Raw genomic sequence first — 15,761 nt, 5'->3', positions numbered from 1 at the left:
TGGATGAATCAGAGAAATTATTGCAATAATTGAAGTGCGATAGGATGCCTTGGGCCATAATGGTGAGAGGTGGTTGTATCTAAGGTCTGTTTATAGAGAGCCATCAGAACATGAATGTGGGAAATGATAGAAAGGCTTTGGCACCAACTTTTTTTTTGGTCTGTGTAATTGTAGAATAGAAGTAACTTTTATTGCAATGAAAAGGTGGGTGGTTTTGTATATATTGAGTTTGTGAGTATCAGATGTTAAAATTGAGATAGAAGTAGCTGTGTACGGACGTATTCCTGGATTGAAGTACAGGAAGAGGTTTAATCTAGAGAATTAGATAGATTGACTCATTGATAGATAGGAGTCATCGATGTATTTAGAGCTGTGAGATTTATATATTTGTCTATATTTTTCTTTTTTAAAATTTTACTTAGTAGTAGTATTTATTATCATCATCATTTTATGATACAGTTCCGTAGGTCCTGGGACTTCCCTTATCCCTTCGCCAATTTCCTTCCTGCTCACTGAGTTCCCCTGTATTATTATTGTAATATAGTTCTTTATAAACAGTCATGTCCATCATTGCAGGCATGGACAACGGCAGAGTCCAGTTTCTTATTGTCAAGATATATAGTAAACAGTTTTACTGGGAGTCCCATCTTTAGTCTGAAAGTAGAGATGCATACTGCATTGTATTCTCACATCTAGATATGATAGTCTCCATTACACAATTACTATACATCCCGTTAAATGAAAAGTCACAAAACAAAGTCACCAACAGGAAGAAAACCAACACCATGAAGTTAAATAATATGCTTCTGGATGACTAATGGGTCGCTGAAGAAATGAAAAAGAAAATCAACCTTCTTGAAGAAAATAATGCTTCTGCATGATCTATATGAGTCATTGAAGAATTCAATAACAAAGTGCTTTGAAGAGATGAAACTGAAAAAAAAATCAACATCCATGAGGTATAGTTTCCGCTGATCTTTGTTGGTGAGATATGTCTCCTGTAAGCAACAAATAGATGGGTTTTGTTTTTTAATCCAGTCTACATTTGATTGATGAGTTTAAGCCATTTAAATTCAGGGTTAATATGTGTAGGTGGTAATTTGATCCTGTCATTTTAGTTTATTGATTTATTCTTTTCTGTTGTTTTACTGGGATGTTCTTCACATTTGCCTTTGGTTTTGTTTGGTGCTGTTCCTCTTCTCTGTCAAGAGAACATCTTGAAGTATCATTTGTAGCGTAGGTTTGGAAGAGGTAAATTTTTTTTTAACTTTTCTTTAATGTGAAAGAATTTTATTTCCTTTTCAAAGACAAAGGAAAGTTTTGCTGAGCACTTTATCCTGGGCCAACAGTTTTTTGTTTGTTTGTTTTAGAATCTAGAATATGTCACTTCATTCTCTTCTTGCTGTAGAGTTTTCCTGTGAGAGATCTCCTGTGAATTTAATTGAAATTCTTTTATATGTCAAATTGATTTTTTTTCACTAGCACATCTAAGGATCTTTACCTTATGTTTAATTGGAGAGAGCTTGAGTATCATGTGTCTTGGTGAAGATTGCTTTTGGTCCATCCTGTTGGGAGTTCGGTGCCCCTCCTGGATGTTGTTTCCCAATTCTTTCTCTAAATTACGGGAAATTTCCCTTATTATTTAACACACCTTTAATCTCAGTTTTTCTTTCTGCACCTTCTGGGACTCCCATAACTCTTATATTTGGCCTTTTAATAATATCTTTCAATTCTTGAATACTTTTTTTTTTTAGCTTGACCCAGCTCTTTTGTTTGTTTTCCTCATGGTGACAGGAAATATCTTCTCATATTGAGATTCTTTCTTCTGCCTTTCTTTCTGGTGCTACCCAGACCTATCCTGGGTGGAACCTCTAGGGTGCCATGTTGTTTGCAGTTCACTGAGTCAGAAATGAGTTCACTGCCAGATCAGTGCATTTGTAGCATTGCCCCTTAGCCTTTGCTTCCTTAAACAAAATGTTGGCTGATACTGCTTTAGGGGGCAGACTGGATAGTATATCCACCCTGTTCCTGAACTGCCCATCTGAAATCTGCTACTTGGTCTCTGCTCCTGGTCAAATTAAACAGACCAGCAGAATGAGTAGTTCTTTGTCTGGGTTTACCTCCTGAGCTCGGGGTGAGTGCCCCTTCCCATCCGGTTGCTGATAGAGTTTTGATTGCTGGTGGAGTTCAGATCACTGAATGCAGCTGGAGTATCAGTCGCTGCAACACCACACCACACTGCTGTGTCTGCTGCTTTCCTGTGTCGTCAGTCTCCAGGTACCCCTCTGCTTTGTTCTGTCTTTTCCTGTTTCCTGGAATGTGCCCTCTCTAGTTGACACTGGGTAACGTTTCTCTGTTTAAACATGTCCTTACCCTATGCCGCCATCTTGATTCTCCCATATGTATATATATTTAAATGATGATTGTAATTGAAAGGCCAGAGTTGGAGAGAAATGTGGTGAGGGAAAAGATCTTCCATCTGCTAATTAACTCCAAGAAGGGCTGCATGGCTGCAGGGGCTGGGGATTGAGCCAGGTTGAAGCTAGGAGCCTGAAACTATCCACGTCATTCACATAGGGAGCCAGGGGCACAGTGATTTCTGCCATCTTCTGCCTTCCCAGGCATGTTAACATGTAGCTGCATTGGGAGTAGAACATCCAGGGCTTACACTGGTACCACTGTGGGATGCTGGTATTATAGGTGGCAGCTTAAGCTGCTGTTTTACACACTGATCTAGAGATTGACATTTTGAAGTTTATTTAATTTTATTTAAAAGGCAGAAGGAGAGTGATCTTCTGTTTGTAGATTCACTTTGTAAATGCCACTGCAGCTGTTGCTGTGCCAGGTGATAGCAAGGAGCCTGGGATTGCATCTGGGTCTTCTGCATGGCTGGCATGGCCTAAACAGTTGAACAATCATGTCCTGCTGTCTGTGCATTGGCAGGAAGCTGGTTTTGGACGTGGAGGAGTCAGACCCCAAGCTTCTCAGCAAAGGTCTCCATTAGTGGTGAACTGGATCAAGAACCACAGCACTACTCCAGTGTGTAATGTTAGTGCCTGCCTGAACCAACTGACTGCTTCTTTAAAAATCTTTCAAAAGTTGAAAAACAGAAACTAAAGCTTATATATGACATTTTGGTCATTACCGGAGTGGGCATTTCAAGCCAGTGGGGTAATGGTGATTACTTATGAAATTATCCTGGGATAACATGGTTCCTTTGGATAAAAGAAACTTTACATTTCCACATTTTAGCTTACACAAAAATAAATTCCAGAAAGAAAAATATTTTAAATATAAAAATTAAGACTATAAAAGCGTTAGAAGGACGAAATGCAGTAGTTTGTTAATTTAGAAATGAGGAAAACCTTTCTAACCATATTATGGAACTTAAAAATTTTAAGTGGAAATATTGATAGATTTTACTAAAAATCAGAATGTCTTTTGTCATCAAAGATCCAGTATACTTTAAAAAGGTAAATTACAAGTTGGTAAACAAATTTGTAACATACAGGTAATTGGATTCTTCTTAAATTTTACCAGAAAAATTTATTCACTTCCCCTTGTAAGTCAGTTTAAAAAAAGGCTAAAGCCCCAATGTAAAAATAAGTGCAGTACATGAAGCAATATCAATAATCATAGAGATACTTGATTTTAATAATTGAATACTAACTTTTTGCAAAAAGAAACTTTTTCACATACTAGATGCAAAGATTAAGAAGTCTCGTAATGCCCTAAATTGATGAGGATGTGGCACAGTGGTGCATATTAAAAATATTTGGTGGCGGGTGTTTGGCCTAATGGTTAAGGTGCCCACATCCCATGTTGAAATATGTGGGTGTGGGTGCAGCTTCCTAGTAACTCAGTCCCCAAGAGGCAGCAGGTGATGGCCCAAGTGGGTCAGTCTCAGCCACGCAGACTTAGATCAAGTTCCTCGCTCCCAACTTCAGCCCTGTCCAGCATTTTGGAAGTCAATCAGCAGATGGAAGCACGTTTTCTTTCACTGCCTTTCAAGTTATTATTATTTTTAAAGATTTATTTATTTTAAAGACAGAGTTACAGAGTGAGGAGGAGCAACACAGAGCCAGTGGCATTGTTGTAGGTACTCCTGGAGCTTATGTAGGTATTGGTGGAAGGGGTGCTGGAAAATCTTTCCAGCTCCCAATGACATGTTGGATTGTGGGTTAGGAGTGAAAGAATGATGCGTTGGGGTACACAATTTTAGCTCAGAATTTTAGCTTAGAGCTTTTAAAATAATTATGCACATTTTAATATCCCTTTGCAACTCTGCAACAGAGTTGCAGCTAAGGGTGGGCCTTCCTCCTGACCAGCACTTCCTCTGGTAAAAATGATGCAGAGAACAATTACCCACATCCCTAGGCTGTCAGACATAGCAGATTATAGCAAAAGCCTGTAAATAGTTTTTAAGCCTTTTAACTACTTTTTGGTCACATGGATAGTATGGAATAATATACAGTCCCTAAACGTCTAAGCATGCATTTGCCAAGGGGAAAAAAAAGCTCATTACAATTACCTGGAAAACTACATTCACACATGTATTTTACATAATTCACGAAAGGCCTGGCAAGGTCAACCATGAATTTAGTAGTGCTTTATTCTGGTGATCAGTAAAGAGGCAGCTTTTACCTTGTTTTAAACTTCTCTATGATTTGAAAAACCATCTTGTGAACCTGAGTGCCATGGGCTTTGTAATTTACAAAGCTGTTGGGAGAGAGAGACTGAGTCAGCCAAAGGTGCTGAACCAAGATGTAGACTCCTGATTAAGTGTGTCATTGTCAGTTAATGGGAAGTCTGCCTTGGAAAGTGGCAGTGTGAAGGGGCGCACCTCTGAGATCCCAGGAAGTGCAAGATTCAAAAACAGAAGTTAGATATTTTTCATCTTGCACGCCTAGGATCCCAAATGGGTACCAGTTCGTGTCCCAGCTGCTCCCCTTCCCATCCCACTCCCTGCTTGTGGCCTGGGAAGGTAGCACAGGATGGCCCAAGACCTGGGAACCCTGCTCCTGGCTCCTGGATTCAGAGTGGCTTAGCTCTCTGGTCATTGCAGCTACCTGGGGAGTGAATCGGTGGACAGCAGAGCTTTCTCTCCATTTCTCCTTCTCTGTAAATTTGCCTTTCCAATAAAATAAATAAGATCTTTTAAAAAAAGAAGATGAAGAAGAGATAGTTTTATACCCCAGATATACAGGGTCGTACCTCACAAGACAATTAACCCATAACCCTAAATATTAATTGGAGAATGACCTAAACTCAGTTGGGATGAGTGTTAAACTTTCAGAACTCTGGGGTAAACCAAAAGACAGTACTACTGTATGTCAATTAAACCTTCATTAAGAAAGTGACCTGGTCAATTTCATGTCTGTTGGTAAAGTGCTTGTAGGTTATATAGCCTTCTCGCTTTTCCTCCCTGTCATTAAAAAGCAAAGTAGTTCATTACTTGGGTACATCTCTCCAGCTACTGTTCTTTTATTTGTGTGTTTTTATCATTTAGTTGAGACAGGGCAGGCAGCTTCCATCTGCTGCTTCTCTGCCCAGATGCCCGACATGGTTGGGATTTGGGGCTATGAGCTGGGAACATAGTTCCATTCTTCCACAAGGATAGCAACAAGCTGGTTCCCAGGGACTCCCTCCGCCAGGTCCGAGCTGAGTGGAGAAGTGAACACAGCCTCCAGTGCGGATGTGGGCACCTGAGCTGTGGACCAGATGCCAGCACCCTGTCAGTTTCCCCATCTGCTTCTTGGCCACTTCCACATTAGTTCAGTGACTAACTGTAATGTTGAAATCTGGTGGTTTCCCTTTTCCCAGTTACTCTCCTCTCTCCCTTCCCCGGCCTTCCCCTCCCCCCATAATTGTCCTGGCTGTTCTTTGCCATTACTGTTCCAGATTTACTTTAACATCTGTTTTCAGATTGGTTGGTTTCTCCAAATTCTTTGGTTTTTAACCGGCATGGCAGCTCTGGTTGTGCTGCTTTCCTTTTTGTTTTGATCAAAGTTTTATAGTCTCAGTTTTTCTTGAATGTTAGCTTTAAGATTAGTCTTAATCCGGCCTGGCGTGGTAGCGGTAGCGGTTAAAGTCCTTGCCTTAGAGAATCAAAGTGGTGGAATAGGGTAAGGACATGTTTAAACAGACAAACAGTCAGGATGAAGCAGAAGACACATTCCAGGAAATAGGAGAGGACAGCACAGCGGAGGGATACCTGGAGACTGTCAGGTACAGGAAAGCAGCAGACAAAATGGTGTGGTGTTGCGGTGACTGATACTCCAGCAGCATTCAGCAAACGGCAGTCTGAACTCCACCAGCAGCTGGAACTCCACCAGCAACCAGGTGGGAAGGGATTTTCACTGGGAGCTAGGGAGGTGAACCTAGACAAAGAACTGTCCGTTCTGCTGGTCCATTTGATTTGACCAGGAGTGGAGACAGAGCAGCAGATCCCAGACAGACAGTGAGAGAACTGGGTGGATTTCACAGCCCAGTCAGCCCCCTAGAGCTGAACTGGGCACCATTTTGCCTAAGGAGGCAAAGGCAAGGGAAAGGACTGAGCATAAACTGAGCTTGGAGTGAACTCGTTTTTGATTCAGTTAACTGTAGCAACAAGGCATTCTACAGGTTCCACCCAAGACAGGTCTGGGTAGCCCTCAGATCTGACAGCCAGAAGATCAAGAACTCTAGTAGGAACACATCAAGTGCCATTTTGTACACTGTGGCAAAAGTTTAGGACTGCAGGGGATAACGTGAACTGCGCATGTGCTGAGCTCACAAGAATTCACTGAGTTCAATGGATTGCACTGGTCCCACAGGAAAATAATACCAACTGTGGCATCATACAGGTCAAAATAGGTCTATATGGCACCCCAGCCTAACGGCCAACAGATTCCAACAAGATCATCACCACTAACAACCTAACTATATAGGACACCTGGTGTCTCCCTAATCCTGGGATCTGCTCCAACCAGAAGTGGGAGGAAAGTTGTACAGACAACGATGCAGCTTCAACATGGTATCACAGGAGGTGCAGAGTGGTGAGCCAGGAGCTGGGGCTATGGAGACCATGGTAGAAATGTAACGTAAGAACCCAGACCTGGAACTTGCTGGAGGGAATGGCACAATTGACTGCAAACAAAGAGCTGTGTACCAATGGCAATAAGTAACATTGAACTGTAGACCTATGGGTGACATAGCTTAGAAACCTGCACCAAGGAGAAAAAGCTGATGACCAGAAGTACAATGGCCAAGAGCAAAAGAAAAGTCAGAGGCACAATGAATATAACTGAAGATTCCCCTGCAAAGGAGCAAAACCCTTTGCCAACCTCAGAGTTAACTGAGGAAGACATTGAGAAAATGGGCGATACAGAATACAGAAAACTCATTTTAAAGTTTGTGATCAGCAATGAGAAGCACATGGAAGAGTTTGAAGAATTAAGGAATATATTACACAAGAAAAAGCAACAATAAGGCAAATCAAGACTGATATATCAGAAATTAAGAACACAGTAGAGCAAATGAAAAGTACAGTGGAGAGTCTCCAAAATAGAATGGAGGAGGCAGAAAAAAGAATCTCAGAATTGGAAGATATTTCCTGTCACCAGGGGGAAGCAAAGATCTCCCATCAGGCCTGATCAAAAGAGATCTTCACCAAGACACGTGATAATCAAGCTCTCGTCAATCAAACATAAGGAAAACATCCTTAAATGTGCATGTGAAAAAAATTGACTGACATATAAAGGAATGCCAATTAAACTCACAGGATACCTCTCACAGGAAACTACAGTCAAGAAGAGAATGAAGTGACATATTGCAGAGTCTAAAAGAAAAAAAATTGTCGTCCCAAGATAACATATCCAGCAAAGGTTTGTTTTGTCTTTGAAAATGAAATAAAAATCTTCCACAGTGAAGAAAAGTTAAAAGACTATGCCTCTTTCAAACCTGTCCTACAAATGATACTTCAGACTGTTCTCTTGAAAAGAGGAATAGCACCCACCAAAACCAAACGCAAATGTGAAGAACATCCCAATAAAATGACAACAGAAGACTAAATCAGTGAACAACCCATTGCTAAAATGACAGGACCAAAGTACTACCCATATGTATTAACCCTGAAAGTAATTGGCTTAAGCTCAATCAAACGTCATAGATTAGTAGACTGGATTTAAAAACAAAACCAGTCTATTTGTTGTTTAGAAGAGACACATTTCACCAACAAAAATCAGCAGAAGCTGTATCTCATAGATTCTGATGTTTTTGTTAGATTCATCTCTTCAAAACAGCTGCTTGTGATTAAATTATTCAGTGACTCATAGATCATAGAGTAGCATCATTTTCTTCAATAAGGTTCTTGATTTTCTTTTTCATTTCTTCAGAGACACATTAATCTATCAGTAGTAGCATGTTTTTTTAACTTTGTGGTGTTGTTAATTTTTTTTTCTTTCTGTTGATTTTGTTTTGTGGCTTTTCATTTAAGGGGATGTACAATAACTATGAAATGGAGACTAACATATCCAGATGTGAGGATACAATGCAGTATGCATCTCTGCTTCCAGACAAAGAGGGACTCCCAATGAAACTGTTAAATATATCTTGAGAATAAGATGCTGGACTCTCTGCCATTGGCCATGCCTGCAATGATGGACATATGACTGTGTATGAAGAACTATACTTTAGTAATGGTATAGAAGAACTAGGTCGGGATGTGGGGGGACTGGGGAGGGGTTAAGGAAATCCCAGGAGCCTATGGAAGTGTATCATAAAATGATAAATAATAAAGGGTAAAAAAAAAAAAAAAGAAAGAAGTCCTCGCCTTGCATGCACAGAGATCCCATATGGGCGCCGGTTCTATCTTCCCTTCCGGCTCCCTGCCTGTGGCCCGGGAAAGCAGTCGAGGATGGCCCAAAGCTTTGGAACACTGCACCCGCGTGGGAGACCCGGAAGAGTCTCCTGGCTTCGGATTGGCATAGCATCGGCCCGTTGCGTTCACTTAGGGAGTGAATCATCGGACGGAAGATCTTCTTCTCTGTCTCTCCTCTCTGTATATCCGCCTTTCCAATAAAAAAAATAATAATAATAAAAATAAATCTTTAAAAAAAAAGATTAGACTTAATCTCTTCCCTAGTTGTAAGTATCATCTTTTGTGTTCTTAAAATAATTTTACAGAGTAACCTGCTCCTGCAGCACCAGCCAACACCTGCCCAAATGCCCTGTTCTTTCTTGCATTACGTATGGCATGGTCACTGCTTCTGTGGTAGTGCCTCTTAGTTAAAAGCTTTTGTGCAGAGCCATGTACATGCATCATTGTTCAGTTCGTGGATTCTTTTTTTTTTTAAGATTTATTTTATTTTTATTGCAAAGTCAGATATACAGAGAGGAGGAGAGATAGAGAGGATGATCTTCCGTCTGATGATTCACTCCCCAACTGCAATGGCTGATGCTGCACCGATCCGTAGCCAGGAGCCAGGAACTTCTTCCAGGTATCCCACACGTGGGTACAGGGTCCCAAGGCCCTGGACTGTCCTCGACTGTTTTCCCAGGCCACAAGCAGGGAGCTGGATGGGAAGTGGAGCTGCCAGGATTAGAACTGACGCCTTTATGGGATCCTGGCACCTTCAAGGCGAGGACTTTAGCCGCTAGGCCACAGTGCCGTGCCCATTTTGTGGATTCTTATAGAGATCAGTGAACAAATAGTTCTCATAATTTTTTACGGATTATTTATTTGAAAGAGTTATAAAAGGAGGGAAGGAAACACAGAGAGATAGCTTCCACCCATTGGTCCAACTCTCCTGAATGACTGCACTGGCTGGGACTAGGTCAGGCCAGAGCCAGGAGATTCTTCTGGGTTTCCCATGTGGGTTGGGTCATTAGGGCAGTGAATTGGAGGTGTTAGGGGACCCAGCATAATGTCTGAATTGGCTAATCCTCTCCCTTCAATTGCTGGGATGCTATTTGAGTGCTGATTGGTGTCCTGGCTGCTCCACTTTCCATGTAGCTCCCTGCTTGTATCCTAGGACAGCAGCAGAGGACAGCCCAAAGCCTTGGGACTGCAGTTTCACTCACGTGGGAGACCCGGAAGAAGCTTCTGGTTTTTAATTGGCCAAGCTTAACTCTGGCCATTGTGGTCATCTTGGGAAAGAACCAGCATTTGGGAGACCTTTGTCTCTGTCTCTCCTTTTCTCTGTAAATTTGCCTTTCCAATAAAAAATTTTTTAATTGAGAAAAAAAATGCAGCAACAGTAACTCAAAGCATTGCCAATTTTGAGATGCTAGTGCTGCAGGCAGTACTTAACCCAATATAATGCCAGCCCCCTTGTAGTCTTAATTTTTTTTAGCAATTGGGGATCTTCAAAAGTTCATGCAAAATATGTATTATGGAAAAATTGGGCATAAATTTCAATGTTTCTAAATAGTGAAATAAACATTAGTTTAAGATTTACCTTTTTATTTGAGAGGTAGAGTTACAAAGGGTTCTCAGGTGGGTGCAGGCCAATTTTGGGTCATCCTTCTCATTTCCCACATGCGTTGACAGGGAGCTGGATAGAACTGACACAGCTACGACTTGAACCAGTGCCCATATGGCATGTCAGCACTTCAGGCAGTGACTTCATGCACTGTGCCTCTGTGCTGGTCCCGAAACTTATCTTTTAATTCTGTTTTCCGTGAACTTTAAGTCCATTATACACATTTTATATGAGTGGGAGGAACAGTTGCAGACTTATAGGGTTAGGAATTATTTCATACTTCCGGTTGGCTGGTCATGTTTTTAAAATAAAATAAAGGATTTGACATTCAGATTGATTTCCGATCAGTGTGAGAAGAGGTCTTTGGTGGAAGAAAAAAAAATCGCTCAGGATGATGGTTTGGCTGCATTATGGGGAGTTTGCTGTTGAGCTTTGGAAACAGAAACTCCGGCCCCAGCTAAACGTGTTTTTTATAGTTTCCCGCACCTGTCTTGTGTCCCAGCCTTGATGGGTGCTGAGATACAAAGCCGAGAAAGATCACTTAGAGCAGGACTGTCTGCAAATAAGAAGAGATTGTGGGAGAAACCGGAGAGCTAGCTCCAGAACGCAGAGCAACCAGATGCAGGGCCAGCTCCTTCAGAGCAAGTGACACATACCACCCATCTTGGGGCTGCATCTGAGATGATGCACACATTAGTCAGTCTCCCCCAAACTCATTTCCTTCCTGTGTCAAAAGAGGCCACAGGGCCTGGTGCAGTAGCCTAGCAGCTAAAGTCCTTGCCTTGCACATGCAGGGATCCCATATGGGTGCCCGTTCTAATTCCGGTGGCCCTTATTCCCATCCAGCTCCCTGCCTGTGGCCTGGGAAAGCAGTCAAGGATGACTAAAAGCCTTGGGACCCTGCACTCATGTGGGAGACCCGGAAGAGGCTCTGTGCTCCTGGCTTTAGATCAGTGCAACTCTGGCCATTGCAGCCACTTGGGGAGTGAATGAATGGATGGAAGCTCTTTCCTCACTGTCTCTCCTGCTTTCTGATTATCTGACTTTCTAATAAGAATAAATAAGTTCATGTGTTTTATGTGAGGTCACGTGTTTCCTGCGTGTATGCTAGGCTCTGAATTAGGCCTGCACCCAGCTGTCTCTCAGAACCCATTCTGGAGGTTGTCTGGCTTTCAGCCTGACTAAAGAACATTTGCAGCCAAAGGGGGATGGGGTGGGGTGGGACTGTACAGCAGAGGTAGGCAGTTGCATCTGGGGGTCTTTCTGGGCCTGGAAAGTAGTCACCTATTTGGAGTTGTGGAGTTTGTGTGGAGGGAGTTAGCTAAAACCAAAGCTAGGAAGGGTGAGGCCTTCAGACAGGAGCTGTTATCACCAGTCTAGAGAGTTTCGGAGGCATTTGGGAAGAAATGCGGAGCATCCGAAGCCCGGAAGTTAGGAGTGTCCAAAACAGGTTTGTCAGAGGAAAGACGGGTTTGCTGCCGGTGTAAAGTGTCCAGGAAAGCATTCTGGGGCAGGACGTCCAATGAAAGCAGAAGTGCTCGTCCTTGGCTGCCCTGTGCAGCCATCTGGGTGACCTTGGAAGGCTCTGGAGCCCAAGCCCTCCCTGCACCTGGTGCTGGCATTGCCTCTGGCTTCCCCGGGAGGGATTATGCACCATCATACCAGATCTGACCATCTGCATTGTTAGAAATGAGACAAGTGCCCGCAGCATGAAGAATCCAGAGCCAGGAGCACCCGGTAAGATGCAGGCAGCTCAAGGCTTTAATGGATGTTGTTTCTAAATGGGGTGGAGGCAGAGGCCTCAGTCATCTCTCAGTAGTGAGAACAGAGGAGTTCCCGGGGCGTGATAAAACCGTGAGAGAGTAAAGTGCAGGGTCGAGCCTGGGCAGACGTGGCCTCTCCAACCCTGCTTTCTTGTGTTGGCGTTCTTGAAGGTTTCTGTACTGGCCTCCCCTTCGTGTGTAACAAAGGGTGATCTCCTTGGTTCTGTTTGATTGCTATGTTAGCTTTTGAATGCTGCAGTTTGTCCAGAGAAGGTACTAATTGATACTGTAGTTTAGAACAGAGCTGGTTGTCTTTTAATTGGATGGGGTAGGGGGTAGATATTTTGGGAAGCAGTTTACTCTCTTAATTTGAGAACACTGCACAGAGCCACTGTTTCCAGTATTACAACTAGTGAGCATCGTGCCTTTTTCTTGAATACTCTAGATTCCAAAAAATTTCCAACGACTGCAAGGAGGCCTTTGTTGGACTGCATGTTGTACTTCATGTTGTGCCTTAATGTGTATTAAAGATCTGATTTTATTTTGAATCCTGCTATAAATCACAATATAAACCACCTTAGATTGCTTTTTCTCTAAAGACCAGCTGAAAGGTCAATAGATTTTGTTAGATTGGAAGTATTTATTTTTTGATGGAATTCCAGTATGATATAAATAAGATTGCATATGCAGCAGAACAAACAGTATTCGACAAGGCAGTAATTAGTGTAGCTTTTTGGTAAAGTTTCTTGTTTCTGACATACTTCTTAAGGTCATCGTAAATTAGCAAAGCGAGTGAGTGAGGGCCAGCGGCCTGTAGACAGCTAGTGGCCCTGTGCGATGGAACACTGACTTATTCTTTTGTGTCATTGCAGGTAATCTTTCATTTGTTGCATTTCCAGTTTCCAGCACCAACTCACCAACAAAGATTTTACCAAAAACTCTAGGACCAATAAATGTGAATGTTGGACCCCAAATGGTAAGAAAAATATTGAATCTCAGAAGTGAAACTTCACTTGGGCCAGGGCTAATGTGCGGGATAATTGCATCAATGATGTTTGGTTAAATATTATCAGTAATTTTATCATTTTTGTTATTAAAAGCTTGTTTTTCTCTGATTGTAACTGTTGGTGTCTGAAAAAAAAGGGCATTGTGTTTTCCACTGTTTAATTTTGGCACTTGTAAATCTGGCCTGTGGATGTATTAAATCCATGTGTTTTTCCTCTCTTTGTATTGGATGTTTGCATTGATTTGGAATCTGTTGTGTTTTATGTTTCCCTCCTTTTTCTTCTAGAACAACCTTTACTTCCCTAAACTCTACTTTGCCAACAGTTAATCTGCATTGGAACTGTTGACTGTAAACGCCTCCCGTTACAGGACCATTGCAGAGGAGTCAGTCTGGCAGGTCATGTGCATCTTAAGCAGTAGGAATAATGGGCACAAAATAGGAACTAGGTAATGTTCTCTGAAAGCATAACTGTCGCTTTTAGGAAATCTTCAGACCTTCTAGATAGGTTTCCTTGGTGAGTCGAAACGCCTCAGTCGTCTATGTAATTTAAGCTGAAGATACAATGCAATTTATTGCTAAATATATGAAGAATGTAATCCCAACCTCATAGAGCCTGAACCACAAGTAGATGTTCTCTTTCAAGGTCATTTTCAGGTAGTTTTAAACATTTTTTATTGCCCTTTTTTTTAAGATTTATTTTTGATTTGTTTTATTTATTATTTATTTTTAAAGGTTTATTTAGTATTATTGGAAAGTCAGACAGACAGAAGGAGAGATAGAGAGGAAGATCTTTCATCCATTGATTCACTCCCCAAGTGGGTACAACAGCTGAAGCTGATATGATCTGAAGCCAGGAGCCAGGAGCCTCTTCCAGGTCTCCCACATGGAAGCAAGTCCTTGACTGCTTTCCCAGGCCACAAGCAGGAAGCTGGATGGGAAGCGAGGTTACTGGGGCACAAACTGGTGCCCAAATGGGATCCTGGCAGATGCAAGGCGAGGACTTTAGCTACTAGGCTACTGCACCGGGCCCAGAGTTTAAAACATTTGCTAAGCAGTTGTGTCCCGCTCTGTGGGTGGGTACACGAGACCTAGGCACCTGAAGGAAAAATCTGTAACTTGGAATGTGATTTTATAAACAGAAAGACGAAACACTCTCAGACTTCTAGGAGACTGGCCCTTACAGTGTTTCTTTTTTTTTTTTTTAAGATTTGTTTATTTACATCAATGAGCTGGAGAGAATCTTCCATCTGCTGGTTCACTCCCCATATGTCTGCTGTGGCCCAGACAAGGCAATCATAACGTACCCTCCTATGATCCTGAGCGTAAACCTCAGGCTTAGCCAAGTAAAAGTTGGAACAAGAGCTTTGCCTTAGACTAGACCAGCTCAAGACTTTGTTTTCCTGTGTCAAACAATTTTTTTTTTTAATTTGAAAGGTAGAGTTACAGAGAGAGATCTGCCAGCCGCTGGTTCACTCCTCAAGTGATCGCAGTGGCTGCAGCTGAGCTAATCTGAAGCCAGGAGCTTGTTCCGAGTCTCTCACATGGGTGCTGGGTCCCAAGGCCTTGAGCCTTCCTCCACTGCTTTCCCAGGCACAATCAGGGAGGTGGATTAGAAGTGGAGTGGTGACACGGTAAGATTTTATGCTTTAGCACCTGCCCATCCCCACAGGTAATTTTTAAATTCTGAGTTCTTGGACAAGGAACAGTTTTTGGTTTCGTGTTTGCTGTAGACCCCAGTGGTCTTCATGTGCCTCTCCAAGAACCATGGTACTGCCTTGATGTACTTCCCATCCTTCAGTACTGAAAGAGCTAAATTTATGTTTTTTATGAATGAGCTTGTCTACGGTATTTTTTTTTTTTTTGCAGCAGACTAAAACAAAACTTAGAACCCAGAAGTGGGGTGCTGGGGTCAGCGCTGTGGTATAGTGGATAAAGCTGCTATGTGGCTCCAGCATCCTGTGTGGGTGCTGATTCATGTCCCTGCTCTACTGATCAAGCTCTCTGGTTATGGCCTGGGAAAGTAGCAAAGGATGACCCAGGGCCTTGGGACCCTGCTCCTGGATGGGAGACCTGGAGGAAGCTCTTGGCTCTCCTTCCCCATCCCACCGCCCTTTTACTCTGTCTTTCGAATAAAAGGATAAATGTTCCAAGGGGGGAAAAAGGCAGAAGTGGGGTGCTGTGGCACACACAGATAGCTGTAAAAGTGGCTCCGAGGCTAAGAAATGGGCAGAAACTGGCTGAGAGCATGGAGGAACAGGCCACAGCACACACACCTTGCTGTGGGCCCAGTGGAAGTAGAGAGAAAACCCCTATTTATTTAAAAATGAGCTCAGGTGGTCACCATCAGAATGTTGGTGGAAATGTGAGTCGTGAAAGCCATGGGATCTCAGGGAAGCAAGGGGCAGGCAAGACCATTGTTGCCACAGAGTGATTGTGACCTTGACAGAATTATGTTTGTGAGGCACTATTTTGGGAAAGAAGGAATTTATAAGCAATGAGATAGAATATTCCATGGAAGAAATCTCTAAC

General features: G+C 42.4%; 1 protein-coding gene across 9 annotated transcripts in view; it reads left to right on the top strand.

Annotated features, from left to right (window-relative positions):
* The window catches only part of TFDP2 (transcription factor Dp-2), a 121,380-nt gene that overhangs the window by 73,330 nt on the left and 32,289 nt on the right, over positions 1-15,761 (top strand). For all 9 annotated transcript variants that reach the window (XM_040974724.1, XM_040974723.1, XM_040974722.1 and 6 more), the window contains one exon: positions 13,099-13,202. In XM_040974724.1, coding sequence (XP_040830658.1) covers positions 13,099-13,202 — 104 coding nt within the window. Of the gene's footprint in view, positions 1-13,098; positions 13,203-15,761 lie in introns of those variants that run through there.

This window comes from Ochotona curzoniae, unplaced genomic scaffold (assembly GCF_017591425.1).
Source record: "Ochotona curzoniae isolate NIBS_2020 unplaced genomic scaffold, NIBS_Ocur_1.0 contig_2599, whole genome shotgun sequence".
Lineage (NCBI taxonomy): Eukaryota > Metazoa > Chordata > Mammalia > Lagomorpha > Ochotonidae > Ochotona > Ochotona curzoniae.
Note: the sequence above shows the minus strand (reverse complement) of the source record. Positions and strands in the feature narration are given on the sequence as shown.